The sequence below is a fragment of the Coregonus clupeaformis genome, unplaced genomic scaffold (genome assembly GCF_020615455.1).
Source record: "Coregonus clupeaformis isolate EN_2021a unplaced genomic scaffold, ASM2061545v1 scaf0009, whole genome shotgun sequence".
Taxonomy (NCBI): Eukaryota; Metazoa; Chordata; class Actinopteri; order Salmoniformes; family Salmonidae; genus Coregonus; species Coregonus clupeaformis.
In genome coordinates, this window is record NW_025533464.1 from 1,485,001 (window position 1) to 1,502,500 (window position 17,500).

Here is a 17,500-nt window from a genome sequence, read left to right on the forward strand (position 1 = left end):
GGGGCAGTATGTGTGTGTGTGAGTGTGTGCGTGTCTGTCTGTGACAGAGTGAGACCTTCTCACACCACAGGTGGGTGGCTACATATACGTTCCTAAGTCTCTAAGTGATGTTCAACATAGCTGTGGGGAGAGCCACGTTTAGTTTTCCTCCTAGACATGTAGCCCATATATAATCCATGGGAGATATACGGCAGCTATGAAGAGACAGTGAGTAAACAGTGGGTCTAAACTAATCATACGCTTGTCCAGTGTGATTGAGTTAGGGACTGGGGTATGTGGGCTGACGTGTGCGTTGTGTGTTTATCTGTGTGTGAGAGAGAAGAAGGGAGGGGAGGAGTGATATTGAGTTAATGTAAAGGGATGTAGGTTGACTTTAATCAGTCTTTATAAGCAGCTAGTTAGTGACAGTCGCCACAGTGTCTGGCTGCTCCTACACCAGTCAGGAGCGTTTTGCATTATATTAGCCATGGTAGTTAGCGGATGATGCTAATTGATATTGGCCTGAATAGTAGACAGTCTGTCGCTAATTAGCTTAGCTTACAGTAGATCTTCTAAATGATGAATCGTGAATTTAGTTGAAGTCATTTAATTAAGTTAGGTTGTGGACAATGAGATGCCCTCTATATTGTCTGATATGTGTCAATGTCTTTTCTTATTCTCTGAGATTAATATTGTAGATTTCACCTCGTCCAGTGGAGAGATGAAAGAGTTTTTCACAAAAGCTTTGGTGAGTGTTCTGTTTGGCACACACACACACACACACACACACACACACACACACACACACACACACACACACACACACACACACACACACACACACACACACACACACACACACACACACACACACACACACACACACACACACATACACACACACACAGTGTCCTCCGTACCCCTCTCTGGCACCTCATTGTACTGTGGGATTGTGTTCACAATCTCTTCATGAATGATTAAGCTGGAGTCTTTCTGGAACAAGGTCTTTGATGATCAGTTGTGTGTGTGTTTATGTGTGTCAGTGTGTTTGATGAGTTGTGTATGTGTGTATAATGAGTGTGTGTATTTGATGTCAAATTGTGTGTGAGAGTAAGTGTGTATGTGCATTTGATGTTGACATTTGTGTGTGTGTGTGTGTGTGTGTCTTTCTCAGCGATAAGCCCCTGTGATTGAGTTTCCCTAACGAGGCTGCGTTCAGCTGTCCCTAGCTGTGAGAAACTATTGTTCAGCAGACTCAATGGAGGAACATTTGTTTGGGAAAAGGTTGCAAAGTCATGGGAAAAGAGAGCTTTGTCTCTGAGGGTCGTGAGGGAGTGAATCGAGAGCGGACGTGTTTATGGCTTGACACACACAGCTGCTCCAAACACACACACACAAATGCACGGACCGAACACACACACACACATACACGAGCCTGCACACACACACACACACACACACACACACACACACACACACACACACAAACACATATACACGAGCATGCACACACACACACACACACACACACACATACATACAGAAAGGCCTCGTATCGTACAAGCGGCAAATGGCTGGAATCCAGGGCAGGGGGTTGTGTGTGTGTATATAGCCTCTGTTTAGCTTGAACTTCCTGGATGCACACACTGTCAAGGCAAAGTCTGACTTTATTAACCAAATCAATGTCATCTGCCTGAGTTAACAAAGCCTTTCTACCTCAGAGAGGCACCTGGTGGAACAAAGCTACCAGTGTAGTAGAGAGAAGGAGGGAGAGAGAGAGATTGAGAGAGAGAGAGAGAGAGAGAGAGAGAGAAAGAGAAAGAGAGAGAGAGAGAAAGAAAGAGAGAGAGAGAGAAAGAAAGGGAGAGAGAGAGATTGAGAGAGAGAGAGCGAGAGAGAGAGAGAGAGAGAGAGAGAGAGAGAGAGAGAGATTGAGAGAGAGGAGAGAAGAAAAGAGAAAGATGTCTGTCTGTCTATACAGTCTGTCGGTTTGTCTGTCTATGTGGCCCCTGTGAGAATTAAAGTTGTTGTTTGAAGTGTTGAGGGATGGCTGATGATTGGTGATTGTTGGGCATATGTATATACAGTGGGGAAAAAAAGTATTTAGTCAGCCACCAATTGTGCAAGTTCTCCCACTTAAAAAGATGAGAGAGGCCTGTAATTTTCATCATAGGTACACGTCAACTATGACAGACAAATTGAGAAAAAAAAATCCCAAAATCACATTGTAGGATTTTTTATGAATTGATTTGCAAATTATGGTGGAAAATAAGTATTTGGTCACCTACAAACAAGCAAGATTTCTGGCTCTCACAGACCTGTAACTTCTTCTTTAAGAGGCTCCTCTGTCCTCCACTCGTTACCTGTATGAATGGCACCTGTTTGAAGTTGATATCAGTATAAAAGACACCTGTCCACAACCTCAAACAGTCACACTCCAAACTCCACTATGGCCAAGACCAAAGAGCTGTCAAAGGACACCAGAAACAAAATTGCAGACCTGCACCAGGCTGGGGAAGACTGAATCTGCAATAGGTAAGCAGCTTGGTTTGAAGAAATCAACTGTGGGAGCAATTATTAGGAAATGGAAGACATAAAAGACCACTGATAATCTCCCTCGATCTGGGGCTCCACGCAAGATCTCACCCCGTGGGGTCAAAATGATCACAAGAACGGTGAGCAAAAATCCCAGAACCACACGGGGGACCTAGTGAATGACCTGCAGAGAGCTGGGACCAAAGTAACAAAGCCTACCATCAGTAACACACTACGCCGCCAGGGACTCAAATCCTGCAGTTACAGACGTGTCCCCCTGCTTAAGCCAGTACATGTCCAGGCCCGTCTGAAGTTTGCTAGAGTTCATTTGGATGATCCAGAAGAGGATTGGGAGAATGTCATATGGTCAGATGAAACCAAAATAGAACTTTTTGGTAAAAACTCAACTTGTCGTGTTTGGAGGACAAAGAATGCTGAGTTGCATCCAAAGAACACCATACCTACTGTGAAGCATGGGGGTGGAAACATCATGCTTTGGGGCTGTTTTTCTGCAAAGGGACCAGGACGACTGATCCTTGTAAAGGAAAGAATGAATGGGGCCATGTATCGTGAGATTTTGAGTGAAAACCTCCTTCCATCAGCAAGGGCATTGAAGATGAAACGTGGCTGGGTCTTTCAGCATGACAATGATCCCAAACACACCGCCCGGGCAACGAAGGAGTGGCTTCGTAAGAAGCATTTCAAGGTCCTGGAGTGGCCTAGCCAGTCTCCAGATCTCAACCCCATAGAAAATCTTTGGAGGGAGTTGAAAGTCCGTGTTGCCCAGTGACAGCCCCAAAACATCACTGCTCTTGAGGAGATCTGCATGGAGGAATGCAGAGATCTGCATGGAGGAAACAGTGTGTGAAAACCTTGTGAAGACTTACAGAAAACGTTTGACCAGTGTCATTGCCAACAAAGGGTATATAACAAAGTATTGAGAAACTTTTGTTATTGACCAAATACTTATTTTCCACCATAATTTGCAAATAAATTCATTAAAAATCCTACAATGTGATTTTCTGGAATTTTTTTTCTCATTTTGTCTGTCATAGTTGACGTGTACCTATGATGAAAATTACAGGCCTCTCTCATCTTTTTAAGTGGGAGAACTTGCACAATTGGTGGCTGACTAAATACTTTTTTTCCCCACTGTATGTCGTGGGATTGGTACCTTGAGGTGCAGATGTACTGTATGTGTGTATATGTGTGTGTTGTGTATATACATTTGGGAGGTAAAGGGTGACAGTAACTGAGGGTCAGATACTGATTGCTGATTTCTGACGGAGTTGCCGCATCACATAAGAAGCCCATTGTTATGGTACACACACACACACACACACACACACACACACACACACACACACACACACACACACACACACACACACACACACACACACACACACACACACACACACACACACACACACACACACACACACACACACACACACACACAAACACACACACACACACACACACACAGTCTCACCTGGATCTGTTGCTGCAGGAGGTTGATTTTGTGTTGTTGCTGCAGAAGCTGCTGCTGTTGCCGAGCAATCTGTGATAAAAGACCAAGAGAGTTAAGAAAGCTACTCACACACATAAACCAACAGAGACACTTTGGACAGAGCATTGATCACATACATAAACAGGGTCATAGGCTTGCAGAGTGCAGAGGCTCAATGTCCCATGGGACAAGTGACAAATGTCTACAAACATCACAGCTTCAAATGTGGCCCTCCCATCAAATATGGATATGACATCTGATCTGTGCTGGGCTCATATGGGAACTATACTCCATTACAATAAATCCATTATATACTGTTCACTTCAAAAGGGCAGATATATATTAATCATCTTCAGAGTGCATTTGTCAGTGTGCAAACACTCTTTGTAAAGCTCCGAGCACCCCAGCAGCTAAACCACACAACAAAGACAGAAACCCTTCTCTATGCAAATACCTGGCAGACTCCCACCTGCATGCTGGAGGGGTGCGAGCGCCTGTGTGTGTGTGACTGTGTGTGTGTCGTAACTCCATCCACTCCACCAAAACACACCCTCAGTTCATTCTTGTGCTACTTTACATTGTTTAAGATGCCTCGGGTGGAGGTACAGTAGTGTGTGAGCGGGATGTGTATGAAAGTGTCACTGTGTCTGTGACAGTTTTTTTTTAGATCTATGTGTCGGCCCTCACCTAGGCACTTAGGTATCTAGGGTGTGCATGAATGTACAAGGGTGTCTGTGTGTGTGTGTGTAAACGTATGTCTTTGTGTGTGTGTTTTACCATACGTCTGTGTGTGTGTGTGTGTGTCTACCTCGATGCCTTCACATAACACACATCTCTTTCTCTCTCACCTGGTCCTGTTGTTGCTTGGCCAGCTCCATCTGCTGCCGTTGTTTCTCGATCTGCGAGGCGGCCAGTTTCTTCTGCTCATCGTGGGCCGCCAGGAGCTGCTCTCTCAGGCTGCTCAGCTGGGTGATCATGCCCATCAGCTGGCGCTCCTTCTCTGCCAGGCTTTCTGAGGTACCTGGGGGGGGGGGCAGAGGGGAGGGTAAAGGTTAGAGGTTGGAGGTCAGAGAGCACCCAGAAGAAACAAGGGAGGAAAGAAAATAATAGAAGTCAAGCGTTTGGATGTCGAGCTAGAAGGTTGTGTCAATGGGGCGTGCCCGGGGTAGAGTGGAGAAGGGTGGGGTTGGTGTGGGAGCTTACAGCACAGGGCCAGATGTGTCAAAAACAGAGTGAAGTGCGCTCATTCCAAATACTAAATGAATCCTTAGCACCAACCCTGTACCTAGTCTAGATCTGAGAGGATTTGAATGTATGCAATATAGGATAACATGTAGCTAATACCAAATAACACATATCCATGACTGTTTTGCCTAAGGGTAGAGGTAATTGGTAGGGGTTAACTTGGAATGCAGTCTCAGTCAAGCCTTCCTCTCTTTCCCTCTGAGCAGTGTGTGTGTGTGTGTGTGTGTGTGTGTGTGTGTGTGTGTGTGTGTGTGTGTGTGTGTCTGTGTGTGTGTGCCTGCCCCAGGCCTCTCTGTTTACCCTCCAGTCACCATGCCTCCTGCTCACAGTTAGCATGGCCTGACCTTTGACCCCAAAGATCCTGACATATGAGCCCCATTCACACGCACACACACACGTGCTCTCTCTCTCTCACACACACACACACACACACACACACACACACACACACACACACACACACACACACACACACACACACACACACACACACACACACACACACACACACACACACAGACATGCTCACATACACACACACACACATGCACACACACACACCATCTCATACAGCTAACTTTGCGGGGACACACAATTCAGTCCCATTCAAAATCCTATTTTCCCTAACCCCTAACCCTAAATCTAACCCTAACCCGTACTCTTACCCTAACCCTAACCTTAACCCTAACCCTAACCTTAACCCAAAAACCTAACCCTAAACCTAACCCTAGCTCCTAACCCTAACCCTAAAACTAACTCTAGCTCCTAACCCTAACCCTTAACGTAATTCTAACCCTAATTCTGTCCCCAGTTGGTAAAATGTTAGTTAGTTTACTATTCTTGTGAGGACTTCTGGTCCCCACAAGAATAGATAAACACGTCCACACACACACACACACACACACACACACACACACACACACACACACACACACACACACACACACACACACACACACACACACATACACACACACACACACGCACACACAAAAGGGAGGAAACCTAAATCATTCAACAGGATGTAGTTACACAGAGGCACGCCGAGGCACTTATACAAACAGTGTGTGTGTGTCTGTGTATGTGTGCTCATAACTGTGTTAGACTATTTGCCTTCAAGTCTTTAGTGTCTGTCTTTGTTCTTTGGAATCTATTGCATATATACATACGTGTGTGTCCCCCTCCAGCAGTACAGTCCCCCATTGTTCCCCAGCTGCTACTACCTTCAGCAGAATCACATTTGTTCCCCAGTCATACCAGATGAGAGAGGATAGAGAGAGAGAGAAAGAAAAGGAGGGAGAGAAACAAAGAAAGAGAGGAAAGGGGGATGAAGGAGTCACTGCCACTGACCTGACCCCCTGACCTCACAGGAAGGTGAGAGTGAGCTTCATTTGTTCCCCTCCACCCCATCCCTCCACCCCATCCACCCCTCCCTCCACCCCTCCCTTCACCCCTCCCTCCACCCCTCCCTTCACCCCTCCCTCCACCCCTCCCTTCACCCCTCCCCTCATCCCTCCTCCCCTCCGCCTACAATGGACAATAAAGGCAACTGTCACAGCCGCCCGTTGGAAAAATAAACCCTGTGCTGTCTTGAACAGCTCACAGACCCACAGACCAACCCTTGACTACTGCTGACCGAGACAAGAAAGGAGCTTGTGTTAAAAACGCTAGCCCGTCCAGAAAGAAGGAGGGATGAGAGGAAAAGGGGGGAGAGGTGGAGGGGTGAAAGGGGGGATCAAAAGAGGTCTTTCTTCCAGGGGAAGGGGTATAAGACCCCCACACTAACACACTAACAGGGAGGAATGCTGATTGTCTGACTGGGTAGGACTGAGAGGTTGACTGTCTGATGAAAAGGGCTTTCAATGCTGCAAAAGGGGAAAATACCCCTGTAATACCCTTAAAATACTCCACTTCAATACACTTCTGTTCGTTTCTGATACCCTCTAACGTGAAACCTGTTAATAGGGCAAACATACAGACAAAAGCATACGCACAGCGATGAACACACAAGCATTAGTGTACATTCATAAATGTACCGGTAAATACATCGGTCTCACAATCTCTCTCTCTGCCCCCCTCCCTCTCTCTCTCCCTCCCTCCCTCCCTCCCTCCCTCCCTCCCTCCCTCCCTCCCTCCCTCCCTCCCTCCCTCCCTCCAAATGGCTTTATTCTCTCTCTCTCTCTCTCTCTCTCTCTCTCTCTCTCTCTTCTCTCTCTCTCTCTCTCTCTCTCTCTCTCTCTCTCTCTCTCTCTCTCTCCAACCCTCCACCCCCCTCTCCCCCTCTCCCTCCAACCCTCCAACCCTCCCTCTCCCACACACGTTCAACAAACCCTCCAGCGTCATCAATCACAGTGTGTTAGTTGTTTCCTCAGCTGCTGGTGGATCAATAAGGTGTTTCCTTTTGCTCCAAACTTCCTTAGGCAGACCATAGGCTACGTCCCAAAGGGCACCCTAGTCCCTATATAGTGCACTGCTTTTGACCAGGGCTCAAAGAGCTCTGGTGAAAAGTAGTGCACTATGTAGGAAATATGGTGCCATTTGGGACGCAGCCCTAGAGCCCCGAAACCAGCCCCACTCCTATCACATCCACTAGTAATTAACCAATTTGTAACAATGTAGTAGTTGTCAAGACGCTCTCAAGCTAATTAATGACTAGGCTTAACAGATAACTCCCCCATGGCAGTTAGAATAGTACAGAGGGAGGAGAGAGAGGGAGGAAAAGGAGAGGGGAGTGGCAGTGGTTCCACAAACTATTTTGGGTTTTGACCCAAACAAACCCTTTTTCTTGTGGCCGAGACATGTTAGGATCCACAACAAGCATTAGGTTATTATAAATATGTAGGGGAGCCATCCAATGCTTCGTAATGCACTGCATGAAGCCAACTACCTGGCTCTGATCACAGTCAGTCCTGCTCATAAGGAGCTGTCTTTTCAAATTCACTTTATTCAGGAGTGCAGTCTCAGAAGGCTCCTGAATTATAATACAATTGAAAAACAAAAGTAGTGATATCAAGGAAGACAAAACGATATCAAGGACCAGATTCAGACATTTCACACATACCCCCCCGCACACAAACGCTCTCTCTCTCGCTCCTCACAAACACAAACTCCTGATGTTCCTCTCCAGCTGCTTGTCTCGTCTGTGCGAGGCGGGACACTCACTCACAGAAATGTCATGTCAGCGGAGGGCACAGGGTGGGATTGATCAATGAAGCTCTATCCTAGTGCTAAGAGAGGAGACCAGCTTTGATTACATATTTCTTTGCTTCCTAATGAAGCACAATTACCACTGAAGCTCATGTCTGTGCCCTAGAGTGAAATGAAATGAAACCCTCCCTTTCTTTTTCAGCTGTGTTCGTACATTAACAGGGGGTAGAGAGAGCAACAGAAGATAGAGAGAAAGAGAGCGAGAGAAAAGGAATGAGAGGGAGAGCAAGAAAGGGAGAGACAGAGAGAGAGAGAGAGATGAGAAAAAAAAGGGGGAAGAGAAAGAGAGAGAGAAACAAGGAGAAGGAGAGAAGAGAAAGTTCCGCTCCATGTTTCTCTGTCTCAGTGTTAGGGGTAAATGTATGATTTAACGTGTTAACATGTGTAAAAGCTACAGACGGGGATGTATCATTAACTGTGCTACGTGTACGATAAGCTGCCCTGAGAGTTAACTAACACTGTAGTTAACCATCAGAGTTAAAGCTCTATTCTCATGGAGGGGTGAGGATACTGGAGTTGCCTTTTGCTGCTTGGTTTGAGTTTGGTGGGGAATTGACAATTAACATGTGTTTATAATCTCAATACAAGGAGACAATCTAGGTATTGAGAAAAATAAATGGCCTGAGAGACAGACAGATATGCATGTAACCGTTTATCTCTCACTGTGATCATTGTACCCAGGGGGACATTCCATGCCAGACCTGTCAAAGTCATTTTGCCGAAGGGGCACTTCTCAGTAAAAAGCACTAAAAGGCCTATTCCCCATATACTGTATCTCAATATTTTCAAGGAATTGAAGAACAAGAGTTAGGAACACAATTGGGGGATGTTTTCAATCAAATGTGGGACCACAAATGGCTCCCACGCCGCGAGTTTCATACCCCTACTCTAGGTAGACAGACAGCGTGACTGTACTGTTGTTTACCTTTGATTTCTCCAAAGTGTCCTGATCCCATGGCCAACAGCTTGTCCTTCCAGTCCTTAGACAACAGCCTCTCAATGCTGGAGGCTTCTGATGGAGGGAGGGATGGAGGGAGGGAGGGAGGGAGGGAGGGAAGGGAGGGAGGGAGGAAGGGAGGGAGGAAGGGAGGGAGGAGGGTAGGGAGGGAGAGAGCGAGAGGGAGAGATTCAGCTGGATGGCCAACATCACAATAAAGCTCATCAAAATTCCATTTACTGTAATAAAGACAGCAGCAGTGTCTCTCTAATGGCAGCACCAGCAGAGAGAGAGAGAGAGAGAGAGAGAGAGAGAGAGGGAGAGAGAGAGAGAGAGGGAGAGAGAGAGAGAGAGAGAGAGAGAGAGAGAGAGAGAGAGAGAGAGAGAGCGAGAGAGAGAGAGAGAGAGAGAGAGAGAGAGAAACAAGAGAATGAAAGACAGAGAGAAAAGGAAAAACAGAGAGTGTTGGAGAGGGAGGGAGGGAGAGAGAGAGCAGCATTTTCCTCACCTGCTGTTAGGGAATCATTAGCCCTGTGGGCCATGAGACAAAGAGGTCCTTAATGCACCTCCACAATGGCCACATTATCAACCAGCGCTTTGTTCCCACTACACATACACACCGCACACTGTGAACACACACACACACACACTACACACGCCTGCCCACCGCGCTACACTAATTACCAACCTGCCAGGGATCACAATTACAACCACACATTCACACAAACACACAATCACACACACAAACACAATGACACAAACACACACACACACAAACAACCTCATGGAATAAAGCCCTATGAGGACAAAATAAAGAATGAGTGAGCGAAAGACAATAAGAGGATAAAAGAGTGGTTGAAAGTGTGAGTGAGAGAGCGAGGGAGAGAGAGAGGTGCAGTGACACACAAACACAGAGGATGTCAGGGACAGAATGAGAGAGAGAGAGAGAGAGAGAGAGAGAGAGAGAGAGAGAGAGAGAGAGAGAGAGAGAGAGAGAGAGAGAGAGAGAGAGAGAGAGAGAGAGAGAGAGACAGAGAGAGACAGAGAGAGCGAGAGAGAGAGTGACAGAGAGAGAGAGGAGGTAACAGAGGGATTGTGAGAGAGGCGAAAACACTGGGTGTTTATTGTCAGGAGTGAGCCATCTGCACTAGTAATTCACTGTAGAACTGAGGACAGGATTAACCCTGTCATACACACACACACGCACACACATGCACACGCACACACACACAAACACAAATCTGCTGACGGCAAGCTAAAAGTCCACCCCCCCCCCTATAGGATTATGTTTCCAACATAATTCTTGAAAAAGTCCTAATCGTTTTGGTAGCCATCCCACACACACTCATAACAGCAGTTGAAGACATCCTGGCTGTGTATTGAGTGGCAGCTCACCACAGCTCTCTATCCTGACTGAGGAGATCAAAACAGGCTTAGTATCTTAACTAGTTATAACACTATATAGACTTACTGCTGATGTCTACAATATCACTCACAAGACAATTGGCGGAACTGTGTTTAAACACTCCATTCCTCACTCTCACACACTGTAGCGTACTCAAACTATTTTCCTCTCTCCTTCTCTTCTCTCTCCAAATCTCTTTCCCTCTGCCTCTCCATCACTCACCCTCCTGTCTTTCTGTCCATCTTTCTTTCTCTGGCTGTGTTTGTGTGCGTCTGAGCGAGTGAGTAAAGGCCATGGACAATATGTGTGTGATTCTCTGTGTTGAGGGACATTCTCCCCTTGGAGGCCTGAGTCAGGAATTCTCCTCTCTCTAAGAATAGCCTCTTCATGTCCTACCACACTCACACTGGTACAGGGGACATCTTAAAGGCACAGGCCCATGAGTGTGTGTGTCTGTCTGTGTGCAACTACAATAACTTACTCCTCGCATATCCAAAGCAAAGACATGTGAAACACACACACACACACATACACACACACACATACACACTTTCAAATCCTCTCAGATCGTCCAAGGTGGCTCAATTAGAGTCTCCCTGCAGCCAAGAAAGTCAACACGAACCTGCTATCACTGATACACACTACACTACAAACAACACTACTCCGGGTGGACACACTACCACACACACACACACACACACACACACACACACACACACACACACACACACACACACACACACACACACACACACACACACACACACACACACACACACACACTTAGCATGCACAGACACACGCACATGCATGCACACACACACACACGCTAGAAGCAGGCAAGCAGGCAAAACGACTTACTTGAGGAACACTTGCCCAAATATTAAAGTTGCGTTTGGAAGGTTAGTTCCCTTCAGTCTATATTTCTGTTCTCTGTCGTCTACAAGATGTCCCTGTCTGGCTGTGTCTGTCTGTGCCTCCTTGACTGGAGGACAAGCTAATGCTGCCTAATGCTGGCCTTGTGTCTCTGTGCTGTCTGTCTATCTATCTTTGGAGCAATAGACACTAGAGGATACGATGGCTAGGAAAGAGGGTGTGGGCAAGCCCACTAATGGGGGAGAAGACAGGGGATAAGAGGAGAGGGGGAGAGAGCGAAAGATGGTCTCGGTTTCCTTGCTGCAGTATAGAGGTGTACACTCCTCCTTCTCGTTATCCCTTCTGTTTTTCTCTTCTGACAGCTGTCTCACCATCACCCCAACAGGTGCTATTAGCCCCCAGCGCTCTCTCTCCTCTCCTTCTCTCTCCTTCCATCCCCCTCCCTCCTCTCCTGCTCTCAACAATGACAGAGGCTTTTAAGCCAAAGAGCTTTGACAAGTGAGAGGGAACAACAAATGGCAGTCTCTCTCTCTCTCTCTCTCTCTCTCTCTCTCTCTCTCTCTCTCTCTCTCTCTCTCTCTCTCTCTCTCTCTCTCTCTCTCTCTCTCTCTCTCTCTCTCTCTCTCTCTCTCTCTCTCTCTCTCTCTCTCTCTCTCCACTGTGCACTCTAATAGTTCTTATTTTTATTTATTAACAGGGCTGCAGCCATTGTCCCCTGTGACAGCCAGGTGACAGCCAGGCCACTTTAACTATTAATAAAAACAGGAAAAAAGGCTGCAGCCCTTTTATTGTGCAACGAACGGCAGGAGGGGAGGAAATAGGAGAGAAGGGGGGAGGAGAGGAGAGAGGTGAAGGGAGGAGAGGAAGAAGGGAGGAGGAAAAGAGAGGAAAATAACAGAGGATGTTTCTCTAGGTTGGCAGGAAGACTCAGAGGGCCGATGTCTCTTGCCAGAGTAGAGGAGTGTTACGGAGGATGTGATCGATGTAATGAACACTCAAATGAGTTAATACCTCCTGATTACACTTCTCCTCAATCACACACACACAGACACACAATTGGTTTAGACAATCAATCATAATGGCGTCAATATATGAATTGGATGTCTTCAAACTAAACCAAACTGAATAGTGAGTAATTGTAGGGTGAAACTTCACTGACTGGTGTACAGTGCCTTCGGAAAGTATTTAGACCCCTTGACTTTTTCCACATTTTGTTACGTTATAGCCTTATTCTGAAATTGATTAAATAAAAAAATCCTTAGCAATCTACACACAATACCTCATAATGACAAAGCGAAGACAGGTTGTTAGAAATTTTAGCAAATGTATTAAAAATAAAAAACAGAAATACCTTATTTACATAGGTATTCAGACTCTTTGCTATGAGACTCAAGTTGAGCTCAGGTGCATCCTGTTTCCATTGATCATCCTTGAGATGTCCACCTGTGGTAAATTCAATTGATTGGACATGATTTGGAAAGGCACACACCTGTCTATATAAGGTCCCACAGTTGACAGTGCATGTCAGAGCAAAAACCAAGCCATGAGGTCGAAGGAATTGTCTGTGGAGCTCCGAGACAGGATTGTGTCGAGGCACAGATCTGGGGAAGGGACCAAGAACCCAATGGTCACTTTGAAAGAGCTCTAGAGTTCCTCTGTGGAGATGGGAGAACCTTCCAGAAGGACAACCATCTCTGAATGCCAAGCGTCACGCCTGGAGGAAACATGGCACCATCCCTACGGTGAAGCACAGTGGTGACAGCATCATGCTGTGGGGATGATTTTCAGCGGCAGGGACCGGGAGACCAGTAAGGATCGAGGGAAAGATGATCGGAGCAAAGTACAGAGAGATCCTTGATGAAATCCTGCTCCAGAGCACTCAGGACCACCTTCCAACAGGACAACGACCCTAAGCACACAGCCAAGACAATGCAGGAGTGGCTTCGGGACAAGTCTCTGAATGTCCTTGAGTGGCCCAGCCAGAGCCCGGACATGAACCCGATCGAACATCTCTGGAGAGAGCTGAAAATAGCTGTGCAGCGACGCTCCCCATCCAACCTGACAGAGCTTGAGAGGATCTGCAGAGAAGAATGGGAGAAACTCCCCAAATACAGGTATGCCAAGCTTGTAGCATCATACCGAAGAAGAATCAAGGCTGTAATCACTGCCAAAGGTGCTTCAACAAAGTACTGAGTAAAGGGTCTGAATAATTATGTAAATGTTATATTTCAGTTTTTTATTTTTAATAAATTAGCAAAAATGTCTAAAAACCTGTTTTTGCTTTGTCATTATGGGGTATTGTGTGTAGATTAATGAGGGGAAAAACAATTTAATCAATTTTAGAATAAGGCTGTAAAGTAACAAAATGTGGAAAAAAGTCAAGGGTTTGAATACTTTCCGAAGGCACTGTATATTTGGACGGTGTGGTGACGTAGACATAGTTGGATAAGAAGGTTTAGATTGCTTGGGAAAACTGAGTGTGATGGGAATGAGTTGTGTCAGACAAGATGCTCAACAGACAGGCTCAATGGAGAGAGTAGTCTCTCTCTCTCTCTCTCTCTCTCTCTCTCTCTCTCTCTCTCCAGATACAGTGCCACCCCCCTTCTGTTCTATTATTGGGAGGTGGAACCGAGACGTTCTGTGTTCTGAGTGAAATATGATTTCAGTGTCAGTACTTATAAACCCTGTATCCCTGTCTTAATAATCCTGTTATTGGGAATGTTTCTGTCTAAATCCCCATGACAGTCAGGGAATACAGAGGGAAAATACACTGACAATAATAGTGGAATCATTCTGTATTGTTTTAGTTCATTGGCTCAAACGGAGTCAAGCTGCTGCCGTATAACAGAGCCAACACACTCCACCTGCCTGGAGAGAGGAGGATGAGGAAGGGATGGAGAGAGGGGGGTTGGAGAAGGGGATGAAGAGAGAGAGAGAGTGACAGAGATATGCTTCTCCCTCTCTCTCTCGCACTCGCTCTCTCTGTCAAAAAGGGGAAAAACAGCATTTCAGAACCCCGGGCCAGTTCGTTCGGTCCAACACCACAAACAATGCAATCAATCTCTCTCTCTCGCATTCTATTTTTCACTCAGACGCTTTGCCCTGACTCACCCAAACAGCCAGCTCCATTTTTCCTATTATCTCATATTGGCCAAGGCAGGAGATGTTTGGTTAAAGAAGAAAATGGGGTGGGGGATGAAGAGAGAGAGGGAGAGAGTGAGAGGGAGCGAGAACGAGAGAGGGGGGGGGGAGAGAGAGCGAGGGAGAGAGAGAGGGAAAGTGAAAGAGAGAGCGGGAAGGGGAAAGAAGAGGGAGGGAACAAGCCAGGGCCTCAGTGGACAACAAAGGGGTCTCTGTCCCTGCGCCAGCCCCAGCCGGGGTGGGGAGGGCTCACAGGAAAGGCCCTGGCTCTGGCCCGGCCTGCCTGAACAGGCTCCACATTGACTCCTCTTGGCAGCGGGGAGCTGGGGCTCTGGCCACCACCACAGAGCAGGGGTCAGGATTGAATAACCAATTATACAAGCACCGACAGAGTTTATCTACGCTTTGCAAACTGCCCAAACACTAACGTATTGAGGTGGAGGGAGGGAAGGAAGAAGGGAGGGAAGGAGGGAGGGAGGGATGGAAGGATGGAGGGAAGGTGGTTGATTCGGCATCTAGATATGTTGTCATTTCGGCTCTGCGTAGACACACACACTGCGTGTAAATACACACACATACACACACACACCACAATGCAGTGCAGGGCTGTGCTCCATTGGTGTGCCACAGTGCGAGAGCTTGGAAGTGATACAGGCCTTAAGGGAAGCCTTAGCGCTGGTATTACCTACGCTTGTAAATGTAGACAGGACACACGCACACTTCGGTGTAATGGAAACATTCTGTTATAAATCTACCGTATATAAATAAATGACCTCATGGTTCCCTTTATGCTCAATTGACAAAAATAACACAATTCATTAATGTGATGAATTATTATAACAAACTGTATATTGAATAAAGATCGGGTTTCAACTCAACCGTAAAAAGCATCACTAGGCCTATACTTCCAACCAAAATTTGATTTGATTTAAAATCGTTCATACTATTCCCTATCGGTGGAAGAAGCCACAACTCACATTTAATTATTATGATATATTTGATGATCAATTCATGTTTTGGTTGTGGTGTGGTGTGTCCTGAGGTTTCGGGCGTTCTGATATTCTTTCTAAAGTTCAGTTCAATCGTTCCAGTGCCACAGGGCTCAGTGCTGGTGCCAAACGTATGGAGAACGACATGTATTGACAAACAACAAGCCGCTAGGTTGAGAAGGATCAGTGAGGAGAGAGAGAAGATGGAGAGAGTGATGGAGAGAGGTTTGTATCAAAAAGCTTTTGTCAAAACAGAGTTTCTTCCACCTACACAAGGTTAGGCACTAAAAGTACCAATTATGTGTGTCGTTAGGAAAAGCTGCCTCCGCTTGGCAACAGTTGCAGTGTGTACTGTGTCAACAAAAAATTCCCTCTCCTCCCTCTCTCCCTGCATGCTCCCTTTCTCCCTCCGAACCAGACGAAAGGGAAATAAAGACTGTAAAAGAGAGTCCCCAGTACCTCAGTCAGTGAGTTGGTTCAGATGACGGTCCAACTTTATTTATTAATAACCCCTAGACACCAGCAGGGGAACTCTCACTTTACGACTGGAAAACACACACTACTGTAGCAAATGCCTTCCAGCTCAACATCAACAGAGAGAGGAAGCAGACAGTACTTCAGAAATAAGACCAATACATGTCCAAATGGCTTTATTCACTCTCTCTCTCTCTCTCTCTCTCTCTCTCTCTCTCTCTCTCTCTCTCTCTCTCTCTCTCTCTCTCTCTCTCTCTCTCTCTCTCTCTCTCTCTCTCTCTCTCGCTCTCTCTCTCTCTCTCTCTCTCTCTCTCTCTCTCTCTCTCTCTCTCTCTCTCTCTCTCTCTCTCTCTCTCTCTCTCTCTCTCTCTCTCTCAATATGTAGTGATAGTTTCTTTCACCAGCGGATTTATTACATCCTTAGGGCCTTGTGTCTGTTCTGTCAATGTGGTGTATGATACAGTGTGTCTTATGGGACAGGAGGACCAATCACTACACACACACAGGGACATATGGCCCAATGATCACGGAGGCTTTGACAAGCAGCACACTAAACACTGTTTGGGCTCGAAACCAAGAGATCTAGAGCTATAATTACCTGTCAAAACACCTTGACTGCTGAGAGTGTGTACTTGAATTGCTGCTAGAGAAGTGCACACTACCAAGCACACTACCAAGTAAACTAGAGATTTTTATTTTATTTTATTTTTTACTATCACATTACTATGAGAATGTTTATATTCAGATTTTTTTTTATTTTTTGTATCAGAGATTATAGCAACTATAATAACAAAACCCTCCTGCAATGAATAATTATGGGGAGTGCAAAACTGAATGAATGTAACATATAATTGGATAGATACATCTACAGTCAAAAATTGTATTAAATTGAAAATCCATTTATCTAAAACAGTATTTTGTCCTTCATTTATTCTCTGCGTGTTTTGGTAACAGATGGTGTTGTCGGTGCTTATGTCCAATTTGATTTGAACCAAAATCTCAGCCAAATTTACACTGGCACAAATCTCACAGCACCAAATTCATACTGGCAGATTGAAATAACCGCGTAGAGGGCATGACATTGGGGAAGAAAGACGGAGGACTAAATTGTAATGACATTTGTAAAAGTCGGCAAAACAACAAGAAGGGAAAACTTGCTGTCCTATGTGTGATTTATTTTTACAAGTAGAAAAGTCTGA

At 45.9% G+C, this 17,500-nt stretch overlaps 1 protein-coding gene across 13 annotated transcripts in view; it reads right to left on the minus strand.

Moving 5' to 3' along the window:
- LOC121575697 (transcription factor SOX-5-like) overlaps positions 1–17,500 on the minus strand; it is a 171,057-nt gene that overhangs the window by 40,793 nt on the left and 112,764 nt on the right. For 11 of the 13 annotated variants that reach the window (XM_045212368.1, XM_045212374.1, XM_045212372.1 and 8 more), the window contains exons 4-6: positions 9,405–9,491; positions 4,876–5,048; positions 4,010–4,078 (exon numbers count right to left, since the gene is read on the minus strand). In XM_045212368.1, the coding sequence (XP_045068303.1) occupies positions 4,010–4,078; positions 4,876–5,048; positions 9,405–9,491 (329 nt within the window). The remainder of the gene's footprint in view (positions 1–4,009; positions 4,079–4,875; positions 5,049–9,404; positions 9,492–17,500) is intronic. The other 2 variants (XM_045212376.1, XM_045212369.1) reach the window with 1 other exon arrangement.